The sequence below is a fragment of the Hippocampus zosterae genome, chromosome 4 (genome assembly GCF_025434085.1).
Source record: "Hippocampus zosterae strain Florida chromosome 4, ASM2543408v3, whole genome shotgun sequence".
Taxonomy (NCBI): Eukaryota; Metazoa; Chordata; class Actinopteri; order Syngnathiformes; family Syngnathidae; genus Hippocampus; species Hippocampus zosterae.
The window spans coordinates 18861069-18875478 of NC_067454.1; the positions used below are offsets into that span (position 1 = coordinate 18861069).

Here is a 14410-nt window from a genome sequence, read left to right on the forward strand (position 1 = left end):
CATTTCCAGGTCCCAGGATCCGCCATCCATTCACAAAAGTTCTGGCGCCTACTCTCCACTTGTCTTGAGTGGCTGATCTTTGTTGTCGAGCTTATGCACAACTCTAAAGGCCTCCAGGAACTCTGTGAAGTCTATACTGCCGTCCTTGTTGAAGTCGATGCTTCGAGCCAGGTCATCAATGGCTCCGTTGGTGATGTCCACCCCCAAGTGAGCGCTGAAGAGACGCCACGTGTGACGGAACTCTTCGATAGAAATAAGACCTGAATATAACAACACAGGTCTTCACCAATTTCAAGAAAACCAAATCATTCAGTACGGCATTGCTTCATACCTGAATGGTCTTTGTCTATGATGTTGAATATGATCTCAATGTCTGTCCTGTATCGAAACAAAGTTTCTGCCAGGTTAGGTGTGACCTAAATGAGAGGAGAAAAGTAGGAATTTCAATAGATATGTGTTGGCAGCATGGGTAAAATACAGTAAGAAAATCAAAATCGGCTCTTTCAGTTATATATAAAAAAAAAGATCCAAAAGTTCTACCTCAAAAAATTTATCAAAAGTGGATTCATGGATGGATGGTTTGTAATGGTGCAGAAAGCAGATGTGTTGGATAAATGTGACTGCCCAGCTTGATTGAATGTTGTGGCTCGGAGAGTGTATATGGTCTGCTAACCTGAGGCAGCTGAATCCTTGCCCCCATATCCTCAAAGCAGGATTGATAGTCCACACTGCCGTCTGGTGCCAGGTGAGCTAAATGAGGACAAAGGGTCCTCCAAGGCAGGTCCAGCTTCAGCACAGAACCCAACACCTGAGCCCATTCGCTGACTGTCACCCTACCTAGAGATTAGTGGTAGTGTATTAAAAACGTTGAATGCCTAGAAGCACGGGGAACAACAGCGCTTGATGCTCACCGGTATTATTCTGGTCGCATTTCTGGAAGCCTGCAATGAGGTCGGAACGATGTGCAAACACTTTTTCTTTTAGGGCCCTGAGAGCTGAACCCTCAGCAGCTCGCACTCTGTGAACACAGTCAAACGTCAAAATCAGAATGAGTCATTGTTTTCTTAAATAGCATTTAATTTGTAACCGCATTGCACTACAAACTAAACTCAGGAGCCAAACTCAGAGCAGGTTGACTGCCATTGTAGTTACCGTAATGTTGTTCCCGTTGACTACTATCCACATTGTTTGTGTCGGTTTTCAGTCATTTATGTCAAAGGTTGAATTGAAGCAAGTGTGTCAGTTCGAAAATTTCCACGTGTGGAGTCTCCCAGTTTAAGTCTTCGGTAGTTTTTTCCCCATAGACCATGGTGTCAAAGTCAAGGCCCGGGGGCCAGATCTGGCCCACCACACCATTTTATGTGGCCCGCGAAAGCAAATAAAGCATGTCAACTTCAATGATGCTTGCTAAAGCCGGAACCAAAATTTGTAATTGTCGTATGTAATCCACAATGACAGTCATTGTTCTTGACTTCTGATTTTAAAACCAAGGTAGTTATGATCAATTTGTTGTGCACTGTATATATAATATGTGGAGGTGATTAAACATTTATATGGTTTCCCAAAATTCATAACGGCCCTCCAAGGGAAACCGTGTGGCCCGCGACAAAAATGAGTTTGACACCCCTACCATAGAAGGTTGTTTTTGGTGTGGCTGGTGAATGACTGCTGGGTATATTTGGGGATGGATTTCTCCCCCCAAAAAAATTCTGACCACTGTTCAGTTTTGCAAATTGCACCGTTGAAACATTAAGTTCTTGGTGAAGTTATACATCTGACACAGATGAGCAAATGTGTCCTGGGATATGGAATACATTTAGTGAGCAATATTTTATTTTATTTATCCAATATTTAAATATACAATCAATTATGTTGATGCAAAATTATCTTTTTTGTCAGAGTACTTGTGGAAGGAAACCCCCCAAACTTAATCTTGATTTTTTTTAATTCATTGTTGCGATCCATCTGGTTATGATCTACAAGATAATTTATGCTTTATGTGTTATGAACGTCTGCCGGTTCTTAGAACATGCACCGTCAGTTCACTTGAGTGGTCGTAACGATTTGGATTAAACATACTAATGGTTGCTTCCCTAATTTAATACACACAGACACCTGATGTACCTTTGAGTCAACGTGAGTTTGCGTGTTGAGCGGCTGACTTGGTACTGGTAGAAGCGTGGAACCAGATCTCTCCCCAGTTTGATATAGGCCCCTCGGTTGCTTCCCTCCTCATAATAGTTGGAAGCAGAGAAAATGGTGATCACCTGGAGAATAACAACAAATGTGTTTTACAGTATTTCAAATATGGTAATGGGGAAGCAAATGAGTGTACTTGAGCTACCTGGCCGCTGTGACACAGCTCATAACCTTCCTGTTTACACTCGTGGGATCTGATGATCAGCTGCAGGCCATGTTGGAGCAGCAGTCTCTGTGTGACGTCAGGACCGAAGTAGCATCCGCCACCTCTGAATGTGTTTGGGCTGCAGCCTTCTTGGGTTTTGGGGTCACTCCACAGTATATCCACAATCTACAGGGAAGTGTTTGAGCTACAGTGTAGAGGGCTCTGTCGTGACGAGTGAATTATTAACATTAAAAAAATGCGGACTACCCCATAACAAGTTTGTAATCACCATAGATGCTGCAAGATGTTGGAAAAGCACTGTTTTTGTCCAAACGAAACTCCTCAACTCACTTCAATATAGTTCCTCGGAACCAAGATGCCACAAGATGATGACAAAGCACTAATTTTGTCCAACTGAATAGCTTCAAGGTGGCATTGTGGTTGACTGGTTAGCACGTCTGCCTCACTGCAAAGGTCGTGGGTTATATTCCGGCCGCCTTCCTGTGTGGAGGTTGCATGTTCTCCCCGTCTGGTATTCCAGTTTCTTCCCACATTCCAAAAACATGCTTTGTAGGTTGATTGACCGCTTTAAATTGTCCCTAGATGTGATTCTGAGCGGCAACGGTTGTTTGTCTATCTGTGCCCTGCAACTGGCTGGCAACCAGTCCAGGGTGTCCCTGTCCAGCACCCCCTGCTACCCTTGTGAGGATAAATGGATCAGAACATGGATGGGTGGGTCAGTAGCCTGAACTCACTTACATATTTCCTTAACAACAAGATGCCACAAAATGATGGCACAGCATTACTTTCGTCCAAATGAGCCTTTCAACTCACTTGACTAGATTTCAGATTTTTCAGATGCTACACGATGCAACCCCAAAAGATTTATAATAGGTACCCTATTGATGCCACAAGATTACTTTTGTGCAAATGAAACTCCTCACCTTACTTGACTAGAGTTGCCCCCAGAGTAGGCCCAAGATGACCCCCCTGCCCTAAGAGGCTTATAATTGCCCATTGATGCCATAAGATAGTGGCAAATAACTACTCTTCTATTGAGCCAACACAATGGCCTGCCTCAATGAAGCTTCTCCCCTCACTTAAACATAGCTCCTTGGCCCCAAGATGCCACAAGTTTGCACCAAAGCAACAGAAAGCAAAATTCTGTTCAGAAGTACAACTAGTATCAGTGTCTTTGGGTTGAACACAAAAAACGAATAGTTGAATTTACAAATTGTGAATATGTGTGCGAACACTGTACTGCCACCTGTTACCTGTTTCCATTCCTGCTCATTTTGTGGAGGCAAAGGAGGCGGAATGGAGGTTGCAGAATCCAGGAAAGGCACTTGGAGGATGTTTATGTTGTGTGGCATATTGGGAGACGACGGGCACGGATGAGGTGAAAAGCACAATGGTGGGTGTGGTGAGCAGAGTGAAGAAGATGATGAAGAGGATGAGGAAGAGGAGGAAGACATGGAAGCAAAGCTGTCTTGCTGGCTCAGTCTGGAGCACCTCCTTCTAAAGCGAAACAGAAAGAAAGGGCCTTAAGATGAGAGGACCGATGATGTCTGATAGGAATCCCCTTCTAGTTGAGCTCTGACCTCATGTTTGGGGTTCTTTGGATTTTAGGGTGACTGCGAGAAGTGTCTGTAGATCTCATTCTTTTCATCTGTTTCTTTGACTGCCCCTTATCCAGCTGCTCCAAACTGCGTCTGGGAAGCCTCAGCGCAGATTTAACCTGGTAAATAAGTAAATAATGTGAGGCACAAATACCCCAGTCAGTCAGTCAGTCAGTGTTGTTTATCTAGTATAGCACGTTTCTAGAAAGAGGACTCACATTGCGCTTCACATGAATAAAATACTGACTTTGAATGACATTTGGGTGAGACGAGGGTTTGGACTGGTTGTCGGACAATTACAGAGCCAGTTACTTCTGTTTAATATGTGTCTGCTGTTGAGCTACACTTCTATTCTGTGTCAGCACAAGTGCATGTTTCTGTATTCTGTGCACGGATTATTTGGATTTAATATGTATATCCTGAAATTCTGGAATGACCCATATATTGAATAATATAAGAAAAAAAATTGTGTTCCTTTCCCCAGTTTGAGCATAATCAGGGTAGGTCTGAGCTCTACAAGTTATGCTGTCATTGGCCTATATTGGTCCAGGAGCGAAATAAGCCGTACATTAATTTTTCGGACTACTGGAGACTGATCTATATAACGTGCAGATATTTGCCTCACTTCCTGACCTTGTGTCGGTCAATGACACTGAGGAAGTCAAGGTCAGTCTGGTCTGATATGCCCCCATGAACAATTAGGACCTTCCCGTCTATCACTGTGGCAACGGGCAGAAAACTGAAGACGTCCTGAAAAAGCTGCAGGATCTCACAACCATTAGCCTGTAACAGGAGACGTAAAACATCTTATATACGGAAGTGTCTGCATCAACGAATCATGATAGCACTGCTAAGTCATACCTTGTACTTCTGCATGACCTCTTTCGTGAACCCATATCTGGAATGAACCACCCCCAATAATAGATTAATTCCAAGGTTATGGTCCGCAATCGCCCTTGATTCATGTTTTAGGTATTATTTAAACCTTTTAACTCTAGGCTCGATGGCCATTTGCGTACACCTCACTTATCGTATTTTCTGCACTGTAAGGCGCTTCGGAGTTGAGGAGCACCTTCAATGAATGGCCTATTTTGTAACAGTTTTCTTATATGGGGCGCAGCGCATTATGAGGCACATAGAATAGTAGCTACAATAGTGGCTACGGTTGCATTATGCATCCACTAGATGGAGCTACGCTATAAGAATACAATACAATACAGCTTTATTTAGCTTTATTTATATTGAGCTTTTACAACCGCTGCAGCTGTAACAATGCGCTTTAAAATACAATGTCCAAGTGTATTGATCCATTTTATAAGGCGCATTGGATTATAAACCACACTGTTGCCTTTTGAGAAAACTGAATGCTCTAGGTGCGCCTTATTGTGCAGAAAATACTGTACTTTTTATGAAGCATTTTTGCTGTGTTAAGGCATTCGGTAATGATACTTCCAAAGGATGAAGATTTTTGTCAGGTGTTGGAATACATATCAATACAAAGTTTATATGCAGTTGTACATTTTGGGCATGGACATGAATTATATTTCGCATTCAAGAAGTGGAACAAAACACTTTTTTTAAAAGATTAGTCAAAAAAGAACCAAAAACATTTTAAAAAATGATAGACTACGAACAAGCGAACATACTTTTCCCCCCCTGTGTTTATACTCTGTTTCCTGTTTACCTGAGGTTCATGATGTGGTCCTCGTGGTTTCCTCGGTTCAGATGCATGTAGTCGGGGTAAAGTAAAAGGTAAGCAAATAGGAGGATGACCACCTCGATGGACTTTTTCCCCCGGTCCACAAAGTCTCCGTTAAACACATATGGCGTCTCAGCAGAGGGGAGGCCATTCTGATCAATAGAAAGTCAAATTAGCCACAGGAATGCAGCAGGTTCTCAGCGAGTGGGTTGCGTTCACCTCGTCAAAATAACAAGCTCAAGCTCACTTGACGAGGCTACCAAAATCTGAAGTTTCGAGGTTACCAGTCACCAAACTATCGATGTTGCAATTTCCCAAAAAGCACACATTAGTACTTGGATCGAAATGAATTTTTGTGCAAGTGTGACACAATTTTAATTTGACTACATTCATTTATGTACATGGTGTTGTCATGTTCATCCTCATTTTCTTAAAGCTTCTGTGTTCTATTTTAAGCCTTCCACTGTTAAGTATAGGTATAAATAGATCATTCTACATTACCTTTGGAACAATGGCGAACAATGATTTATTTTAAAGTATGAGTTATTTTGGTTGCTATTTTTCTAACCTTGAAGTAAGACACCTGTCTGACTGAATATATTTATATATGTTTACTAAGGTACGTTTCCAATTTGTACATTTTCTTGATCAAAGTGGTTCACGACTGAGTAGCAACAGGAAAATGCAGCTCCCACGGTTACAACACTTGATAAATTCTTGGTTTATCCAAAATCTGTAAAACACTCTTGTTGTAAAACCAAAATCACACTGTCAAGACATTCTTTACCTTATAAAAAATAAGAAGCAAGTCATCAAGTCGCCCATGAAGATCACCTACACAAAATAGAATAAAGGCATAAAGAGGACAGTTAAATGAAGATGAAGACGCGACTGGCTGTTTTTAAAGCCCATCAACCAGCTTTTAACCAGTAGGCAGGTTACTGTTGTTTGGAGTATGCAACGTCCACCTACCACATATTGTGATCTCTTTGGTGTAAGATGTGGAAAGGTGGATGATGTTGGGCATCTGTTTGAGGAGCTTCTTGGTCTCATACAGTAGCTGCAGCACATATCTGGCGTGGAGAGTCTGTGGAGCAGAAGATCCTTGTCACGTTCTAAGGCTGCACCGGTAGACTTTCTCACTGGTAATGTGTTTCCACTATGCTATTTATGGCCTACTACTAAGCGTCTCTATGGAAATCAATAACCCTCATATTCAGATTAAGGTCTATGTACTAGTATCCTCTTTGTCCTTCCAAACAAGACTATTCAGCGCACTAGTGGAACACCTGTGTCTCACTACTAATGTTGTTTACCATTCCTAGTGCCATTTTTGGGTCTTTTATTAGGGTAGTCAAGCCTCATTCGTAAACTTCATTACTGGACTAGTAACACTCTTATGGCAGTAGGTTTGCTATTGCACACTCTGTGTGACACACTAATTGCCTAGTGCTAATAAAATGCTTCTAAAACAAATTGTAATTTTATCTCATGAGTAACAAGTTGTCCTATTTGAAGTCTGCATTGGCATGCAGGAAAACAATTCAGCACACTCGGAGAATGACTATCACAAACAATCACAAATACAACTGTACTGAGCATTTATAAGATATCCTTGGTATAAAGTTTCATGTTCACATCTTATAGTAGCACTGCTAGGCCCAACTACTTGGAATGTGTCATGCAATAGTCACTTTCTGGACCCAAGTAATTTCGCCTCACTAGCAACATTAAGTTGTGCTACTAAGTATGACAAAGTTGTCCTGCTGGTGTGCAGAAATGTCATACAGTGGTGGAAGGCATTGAAAGTGCTTCTAATAGTGCACCCTAGTTATTCTACAAGTTCTACATTTGACAGGAATAAATGCATGAACAGTTTTCCAAAAAGCCATTTGAGCTGTTATTCAATATCCGGCTTAAGGGCCATGTACTAGTCTATTCACTGGCCTCACTAGTAAGAAGATGATTCAGGGCAATGATGTACACAAGTAATGCCACCCCCAACACTGTTGCCTTAAAATGTGTGACACTACTTTGTGGCATTTCCACACACCAATCACATTTTCTATTACTTGTGCCTTTTTTGACCTACTAGTTCAACCTTGAGTTAATAGTCAAACGGCTTTATGGAAAGTGAGAACAAAAAGCATACAGTATGAGAACATGGAACTAAAATGTACATCAAGGTTTTCAGCTTTCCAAATATGTGACAATTAAAGGAGTCACAATGTACCTGCTGCTCCTTAAAGGCACTGAGAAGAGCGTTTGTGTCCGACACGGAGAGGGGAAACGACAGCCGCGGTCCGACGTATGACTCTGGAACGTGGATGGAATCGTAGCAGGCCTCTCGGTCCAACCAGGGGTCAATCACGGGCTCCAGAAGCTGGGAAATCAGATCTATTGACCACAGCGGGGGAAGTCATGGGAACACAAAGCAGAATCAGATGTACTGCTGGGTTACAATGACAGCAACATTATTCTTCTAAACCAATTGGGCAAGTGTTGTTAACTGTTAAAAAAAGAAACACAGACATCTCAAACTGTATATTTAAAACTGGATGAAGTGAAAATCTTTTAGGAAAGAGTACCGGTATGCTTAAATATAAAATGCTGCTGCATGCTCTCTGGTTAAGATTTTGATCTGCAGTTTGAACGAGCAGTGTTCGACTTATTGCTGGATTTCCAGAATCATCACAAATAATCTTCACAATATAATGAAAAAAAATCACAATAACAAAAAATCAGTTGTGATATAAAATTAAAGTCAATCATCGCCCCGCAGGCAAGGGTGTATAATCCACATTTGGACACTCTTATGGTTGAACATGCCGTTCGTTATGGACAATCCTTGATGAGCACAGAAGTCCCATAACAAAACACTACTCCAGTTCTGATCGTGGGGATGCGGTTCCTCCCAAACACACCCTTTCAGGTCTCACTTTCATTGCCCACGTGAGCATTGAAGTTACCAAGCAGAACGAGGGGTTCCGCAGAGGGATCAAGCAATTTTAGAGACAAAAATAGTTTATTCCACTTTGTGCTCTGTGGCTGATTTACCAAGACATCACTTTAATGATCCTCAAGTAACTGAAAATGGTCACCTTACGACAGCTTTTCTCGCACACCACCTCTACAATCACTGTGCAAGGAAAAAGAAATTAAATAGGCTTTCTCATATTTTATAATTAATATTGTTTCAGTGAGAATTGGTTATGTTATTGGACTACAAAATGATGTCATCTTTTCGGGCACACCTTTTATATAAGAATCACAAACAGTTATCTCTAAACAGCCTTGATTCACCCTCGTCAATGCTTTGTGTATTTGCCTCCAAGGACGAAATAAATGTCCTCTGTTGTGCCCCACACAGATGTCGTGTGTCATAAATGGCAACAAGGGTCTGGCCTTTTTCCATCACTTCATTTGACTCAAAAGAAGACCATCTAGATGAGGAGGATTAGCTTTACAATGGTGCGTAAGGCTTTTTAGATGAATGAGTGGGTCAGTGCCCCCTTAAGCCACAGCTGCCTCAGTGCCACACGCCACGTTCACATTAGTTGCTAGGCAACGCAAAGGGGCTTTCACATCCAAATAAAGAGCATGGCAAATGAAAATGGTGTGTCATTTGATTGACTGAAGGCTGAATACAAACACATACAAACATGATGTGATTTTACCATTTCAATTGCTGACACCCTTATTAAATACTTATGTGTGTAATGTACAGAAACATCCACTTTTTTATTAAAGGAGTGGTGAAAAGGATCTAGTGAACCCCTAATTATCACCAGGTGAAAACAAATGATGTCGAAAAAGCATAAAAGTGAACACACACTTTGAACACATTTATTAAATAAGATTCCAAATGTGCTTGCTTCAAGCTGATTATTTGTCACCCCCAGCTGAAGTTTACGATGAAACTGACACATAAAACAAAGAGCTAAACATTCTGTGGTGGTGCCTTGTGATACAGGTTTAATTATTTCCATGGCCATGCTCATATTTCAAAACACTTCTATCTGAAATCATAATCATCTTAAACTACCAAAATCTCTTCCAGCCTAATGCCCCCCGCCCCCATATACATTTATAATGCAATATATCCATCCATCCATCCATCTTCCGAACCGCTTAATCCTCACCAGGGTCGCGGGGGTGCTGGAGCCTATCCCAGCCGTCTTCGGGCAGTAGGCGGGGGACACCCTGAATCAGTTGCCAGCCAATCGCAGGGCACACAGATACGAACAACCATCCATGCTCACATTCATACCTAGAGACAATTTAGAGCGTCCAATCAGCCTGCCATGCATGTTTTTGGAATGTGGGAGGAAACCGGAGGACCCGGAGAAAACCCACGCAGGCCCGGGGAGAACATGCAAACAGCACACAGGGAGGCCGGAGCTGGAATCGAACCCGGTACCTCTGCACTGTGAAGCCGACGTGCTAACCTCTGGACTACCGGGCCGCCCTAATGCAATATAATACTCCATAAAAACGTGGAATTAAATAGTTTGTGCATGATGATTTAATGCTTCAATTCGCTCTGCTGCTCCTTCGGGTGTGTCCACCTTAGCCACTGGAGGCAGTATAATACAGACAAGACTCATGAATCTTTTTTCATTTTTTTACAGATGATAAATAATATACCCTATTCCTGCAAATATTGTACCTATCAAAATGTGTTGCTCCACTACTTGTGTACAAACATCCATTGCTTTGAGGGACTTTCTTTTGTTTGACCCTCTATGACGTTTCCTATTATATTTTAGTATTAAGCCAGCGGGGGAATTTCTGCAGCAAAGTTGTTTGGTCTTTTTTAAATTGACAACATGTAATTCTCTCTGGTTTAGCTTTCGTTTGATTGTAAAGTTCAAGTAGGAGTGGCAATAAACAGCTTTGAGCCTCTTTTTTAAAAATAATTTTGTGCACTATCTGTCAAACTGATGCTTATCGAGCTGAGTTATTCACTGTACCAAACATCACATAAAAATATGCCAAAAAAGTAAAAATAAAAAGTCCATCTTCAGTTGTCTGATTCAACTGGGAATATTGCATAGTTTATGCAGTGTATCGTTGTCATCATACCTGGCCCGTTCCCATTCAGCGGTGTGAAGTTGTCGAGCATGAAGCTGAAGAAACCGGACAGCTGAGGAAAACACAATCAAACAAAAAGCTCGCAGCGAGGTGTGGATTACAGGGCATTTTACTGACATCTCACAGTATTTCCTGTCCTGGAGACTCGCCTGGAGCTGATCTTGTTCACCGGCATATTCGATGGATTGGAAGATGTTCCATGTGTACCTTCGCCTCATCTCCAGGCGGGCCATGTAGCGGCGGTACCAGCGCTGGATCAGCACAGCTGCCTTCATAGCTATGTGGGCGACACAACATGCAGCAACATTGAGCTGTGCTACTAGAATGCCAAAGTTGTCCGAACAGGATGCAGAAATCTCAAATGGTCGTGGCAGGCACGAGTAGAAAAAAATCATTACAGGTCACAATCATTTGACTTGTGTGCCATAGTTATTCGATGAGTGCTCTGACTTATTACAGGTGAGGAGACTGACTGTATTGGTATTTGGGCCCGAAGCTAATAAGTAAATGCTCACGTGGTGCTCGTGTGCTTATTCTAGTACTGTCCTCATTAGTCTGAAAAAAATTCAAGTTAATATCTTGTGCCTCACTAGAAGGGTCATTTCGTGAAATCACCCAGTGGGTTGAATTACACTTATTTTGATTTTAATGAAACTTTGTGTACTTGTTTCTCGTGATGGCACAACAATAACTCTCAAATTTTAAGTCAATCAGAGCAGTGGATTGGGAGCTACGGGCCACGACACTTTGATGTGTTCTGCAAAAAGGGGGGTGGCCGCCTTCCTTTGAATCCCTATCGTTCTGGAACTACTGAGTCAATCTTCACAACACAGGTATTGTTGGAAAGGAAATTCAACAAGGATTCCAAATCCGTAACCGTTTCCAAGATGGATGTATATTTTAGTATCTTGACCTTTTGATCTATAATTAGACCTTGACATTTGCCTTGTCGATCACATGACCATAACTAGTATGACCTAGCGGTTTGACTAGTGTGCTGAATTGTCTAATTAGTGAGCACAAAGAGGAAACACTAGTGCATGGAGCCGGATATCACTGATATTGAACAAATGCTGAAACGGGGTTCCGTAGTTATCTGCAAGTAGTACATTGTGTTTGTCCACTTAGACCAGCATTGGGTCATGGCCATATCAGACTGTTTTTAAGAAACAACTTGTTCTTACTTAGTGCTGGATTGGGTGTCTTTGCTTCATCTGTGGAAAGAAAAAGAGAAGTCATTATTGGAACGTGTTAATTGAATAGAATGACTTGCAAAGCAACGTACACACAGCGACAACTTAAGGGCGGAGTGTTAACAAGGCACCAGGGAGGGCAGAGCTACAGCGGGACTGGAAAAGCGCCGCAAATTACACAGCCTTCAGGACAAACAACAGAAGAGGAGACCCTAGAGATCAGAAGCATCTGTCACAAACGTACAGCGGTAGTCTGTTGACAAATGCCGCCATTTGCTCTTCGCTAACAAGGAGTTGAATGGGAAAATTCACAACAGGTGTTTGATCCATGAATGGACCAATGCATTTCCTGGGTCAACCAGATTAGTATAAAAACAATATTCTTCATCATGCTGGTCTCATTTTGATATTGTAAGGTTAAGACGACACCTAACAATTCATCAGGAGCACTTTGAGGGTCATCAGTAGGTTACAACAGAGGTGCAGAGAGACTGGGGGAGTCACAGAAAGGCATAGACGTGGACGCCATTAGAAATGTGTTGCTCGATTCATGGATCATATCTCCTTGTTAGAGAAAAGCAATTTGTGCAAAAGGCAAAGAAACACTAAACAGTTGGACGTGAATTCAAAAGTTTAGAGAAGATCAAATTAAGGTTCCGGGTTATGGTTCATTTTAGGTTCATCCTGAAATTTCACTCAGATGCTCATTACCCCTTTATATCAGTAGTCTATGCGTCTTCAATTGCTTCCTTTCAGTTTGAGTGAATTGAACTTCCACTGAATAACAATGCAACACCTCAATTGTTTCTGCTGGATCATCCAACAAAGGTGAAGAACCTTGAATTACATTTTTCTTTCTTAAAAGACATCATTGCCAAAAGAATTTCACAACTTTAGTCATGGTAATCCCTAAGTACCTGTTACCCTCGTCTCTATGGCAATCGAGGCGCCGCATCCCATGATGAACACCTCACAAGTAGCATCAATGGAAAAAGGTGGCTCACGTCGTGCAGGTGGAGTCTGGCACAGCGTTTATGGTGAGGCGGGCTTGCTCAACACACCATTGAGACAGAAAGAGAGAAGGTGAATACAAAATACAAAGTCTTGTGCCCTTGATTTGAAGTTAAGGTATAAACAAATAAATCAATTCTAGAAAATATCAATTAACATTTAAAATGTGGATTCCAATTAAAACTCGGATGGAATAACAATGCTACAAGAGCCTTCACTTCTTTTTGACCATCAAAAGTGACTTGTCCAAAAAAAAAAAAACTTCATTTAGCACACAATTTGTAAATTTTTGCCATCTGAATGTTGATTAAAATTTTAGAAATTGTATCAAAATGTATGAAATTTTAGTACATTTTTTGGTAAATTGTTGAGTAAATGCCAACTGAATTTGAATTTAAGGCATTTTAGTTTTTCATATAATCGTTGTCCTGTGAAAAACACATGCATGTCCATTTTTAATGAATACGGTGTCCGCGTTTTTGACACCCGATTAATATAAACAACTTTTTACAATGACAAAAATGGACATGGGTGTTTTTCACAGCACAGCAACAATATGATAGAAAGCATCAGCTAAAATTTGATGATGTAAAAAATGTGAAAAACTAAAAAAGACAGTATATCAGTGATACCCAAGTTCCAATATGAACGCTACAGTACTTCCATATTTGATTAAATAATTCTGTCGAAACCTTGTCCTATCCATTTGGGTTGGACTTTCAATGTTCTTTTTTGCACTAGTAAGGTAAACAGATAACTGATCGAAATTTTGGTCTAAAATACTGTACATTAGACTTAAAGAGCATACTAGGAACTGCATTTGAAATTGAACAAATCATGAAATGTAATTTTAATCAGCTAATTACAAAAACAATTGGGTGAACGAAAGCATGCGATAATCCTGCTTCCTTAACACCAGCAAGGCTCTTTGTCCTGAGCGATGCCAACAGAGTGAAAGCAAGCGACTCTCCTACCTGCACAATATTTACAAGCGAGGCACAAAACACCAGAGCATTCCATGTGCCACACATCCAACTTTCGACGCCACCAGAGGATGTTCAGGTACTTCTTCCATTGCAGTCGCTATTTCATGCTTACGTCTGAGGTGGAGACTGTGCAGCCCAGGAGGAGGAGGAGGAAGAGATGAAGGCAACGAGGAGGCGGAGGAATAGTCAGGCGATCCCTTAATACGGATGTAGTTCAGAGAGTCTCCAGCCAAGGTGCCATGAGAAATGATCAGGCGGGCCAGAGAAAAGCATCCCATTATATTAGTCAATTAACACATTGGAAATCTCAGATTGTTATAACTCTTAATTTCATCATTGGAATACTGAGGCTGCAGTAACGCAGACAATTTAACATTCTTTCCCCTTAGCAAAGAATCATTGCTCCTGACTGAAGTTGAGACAAAGCTTCATGTAGCCCTGTCATTATTTACATCACCCCCATG

General features: G+C 41.4%; 1 protein-coding gene across 5 annotated transcripts; it reads right to left on the reverse strand.

The window, feature by feature from the left end:
* Nucleotides 1-37: 37 nt before the first annotated feature.
* On the reverse strand, nucleotides 38-14097 carry ppef1 (protein phosphatase, EF-hand calcium binding domain 1). 5 transcript variants are annotated; one of them, XM_052063109.1, is made up of 19 exons: nucleotides 13935-14097; nucleotides 12867-12996; nucleotides 11941-11970; nucleotides 10906-11033; nucleotides 10748-10808; nucleotides 7896-8059; nucleotides 6635-6749; nucleotides 6450-6496; nucleotides 5648-5814; nucleotides 4825-4861; nucleotides 4597-4746; nucleotides 3946-4082; nucleotides 3619-3859; nucleotides 2345-2530; nucleotides 2125-2267; nucleotides 912-1018; nucleotides 674-837; nucleotides 332-416; nucleotides 38-260 (listed from the first exon to the last, which is right to left on the reverse strand). In XM_052063109.1, exons 2-19 carry the CDS (start codon nucleotides 12907-12909, stop codon nucleotides 49-51), a joined length of 2217 nt encoding a protein of 738 aa, XP_051919069.1. In that variant the 5' UTR covers nucleotides 12910-12996; nucleotides 13935-14097; the 3' UTR covers nucleotides 38-48. The 5 variants fall into 5 exon arrangements, with proteins under 5 accessions (XP_051919069.1, XP_051919070.1, XP_051919067.1 ...); XM_052063110.1 differs by having other exon boundaries at nucleotides 38-242; nucleotides 3619-3862; XM_052063107.1 differs by having other exon boundaries at nucleotides 3619-3862.
* Nucleotides 14098-14410: the final 313 nt, after the last annotated feature.

Coding starts and splice junctions, on each gene's coding strand:
- ppef1 (XM_052063107.1), bottom strand. CDS start 12,909: ATGGGATGCGGCGCCTCGATTGCCATAGAGACGAGGGTAACAG. Junction 5,815..6,449: donor TGCTTCTTATTTTTTATAAG/GTAAAGAATGTC, acceptor TCTATTGATCAG/AATGGCCTCCCCTCTGCTGA. Junction 3,863..3,945: donor CAAAGAACCCCAAACATGAG/GTCAGAGCTCAA, acceptor GTTTCGCTTTAG/AAGGAGGTGCTCCAGACTGA.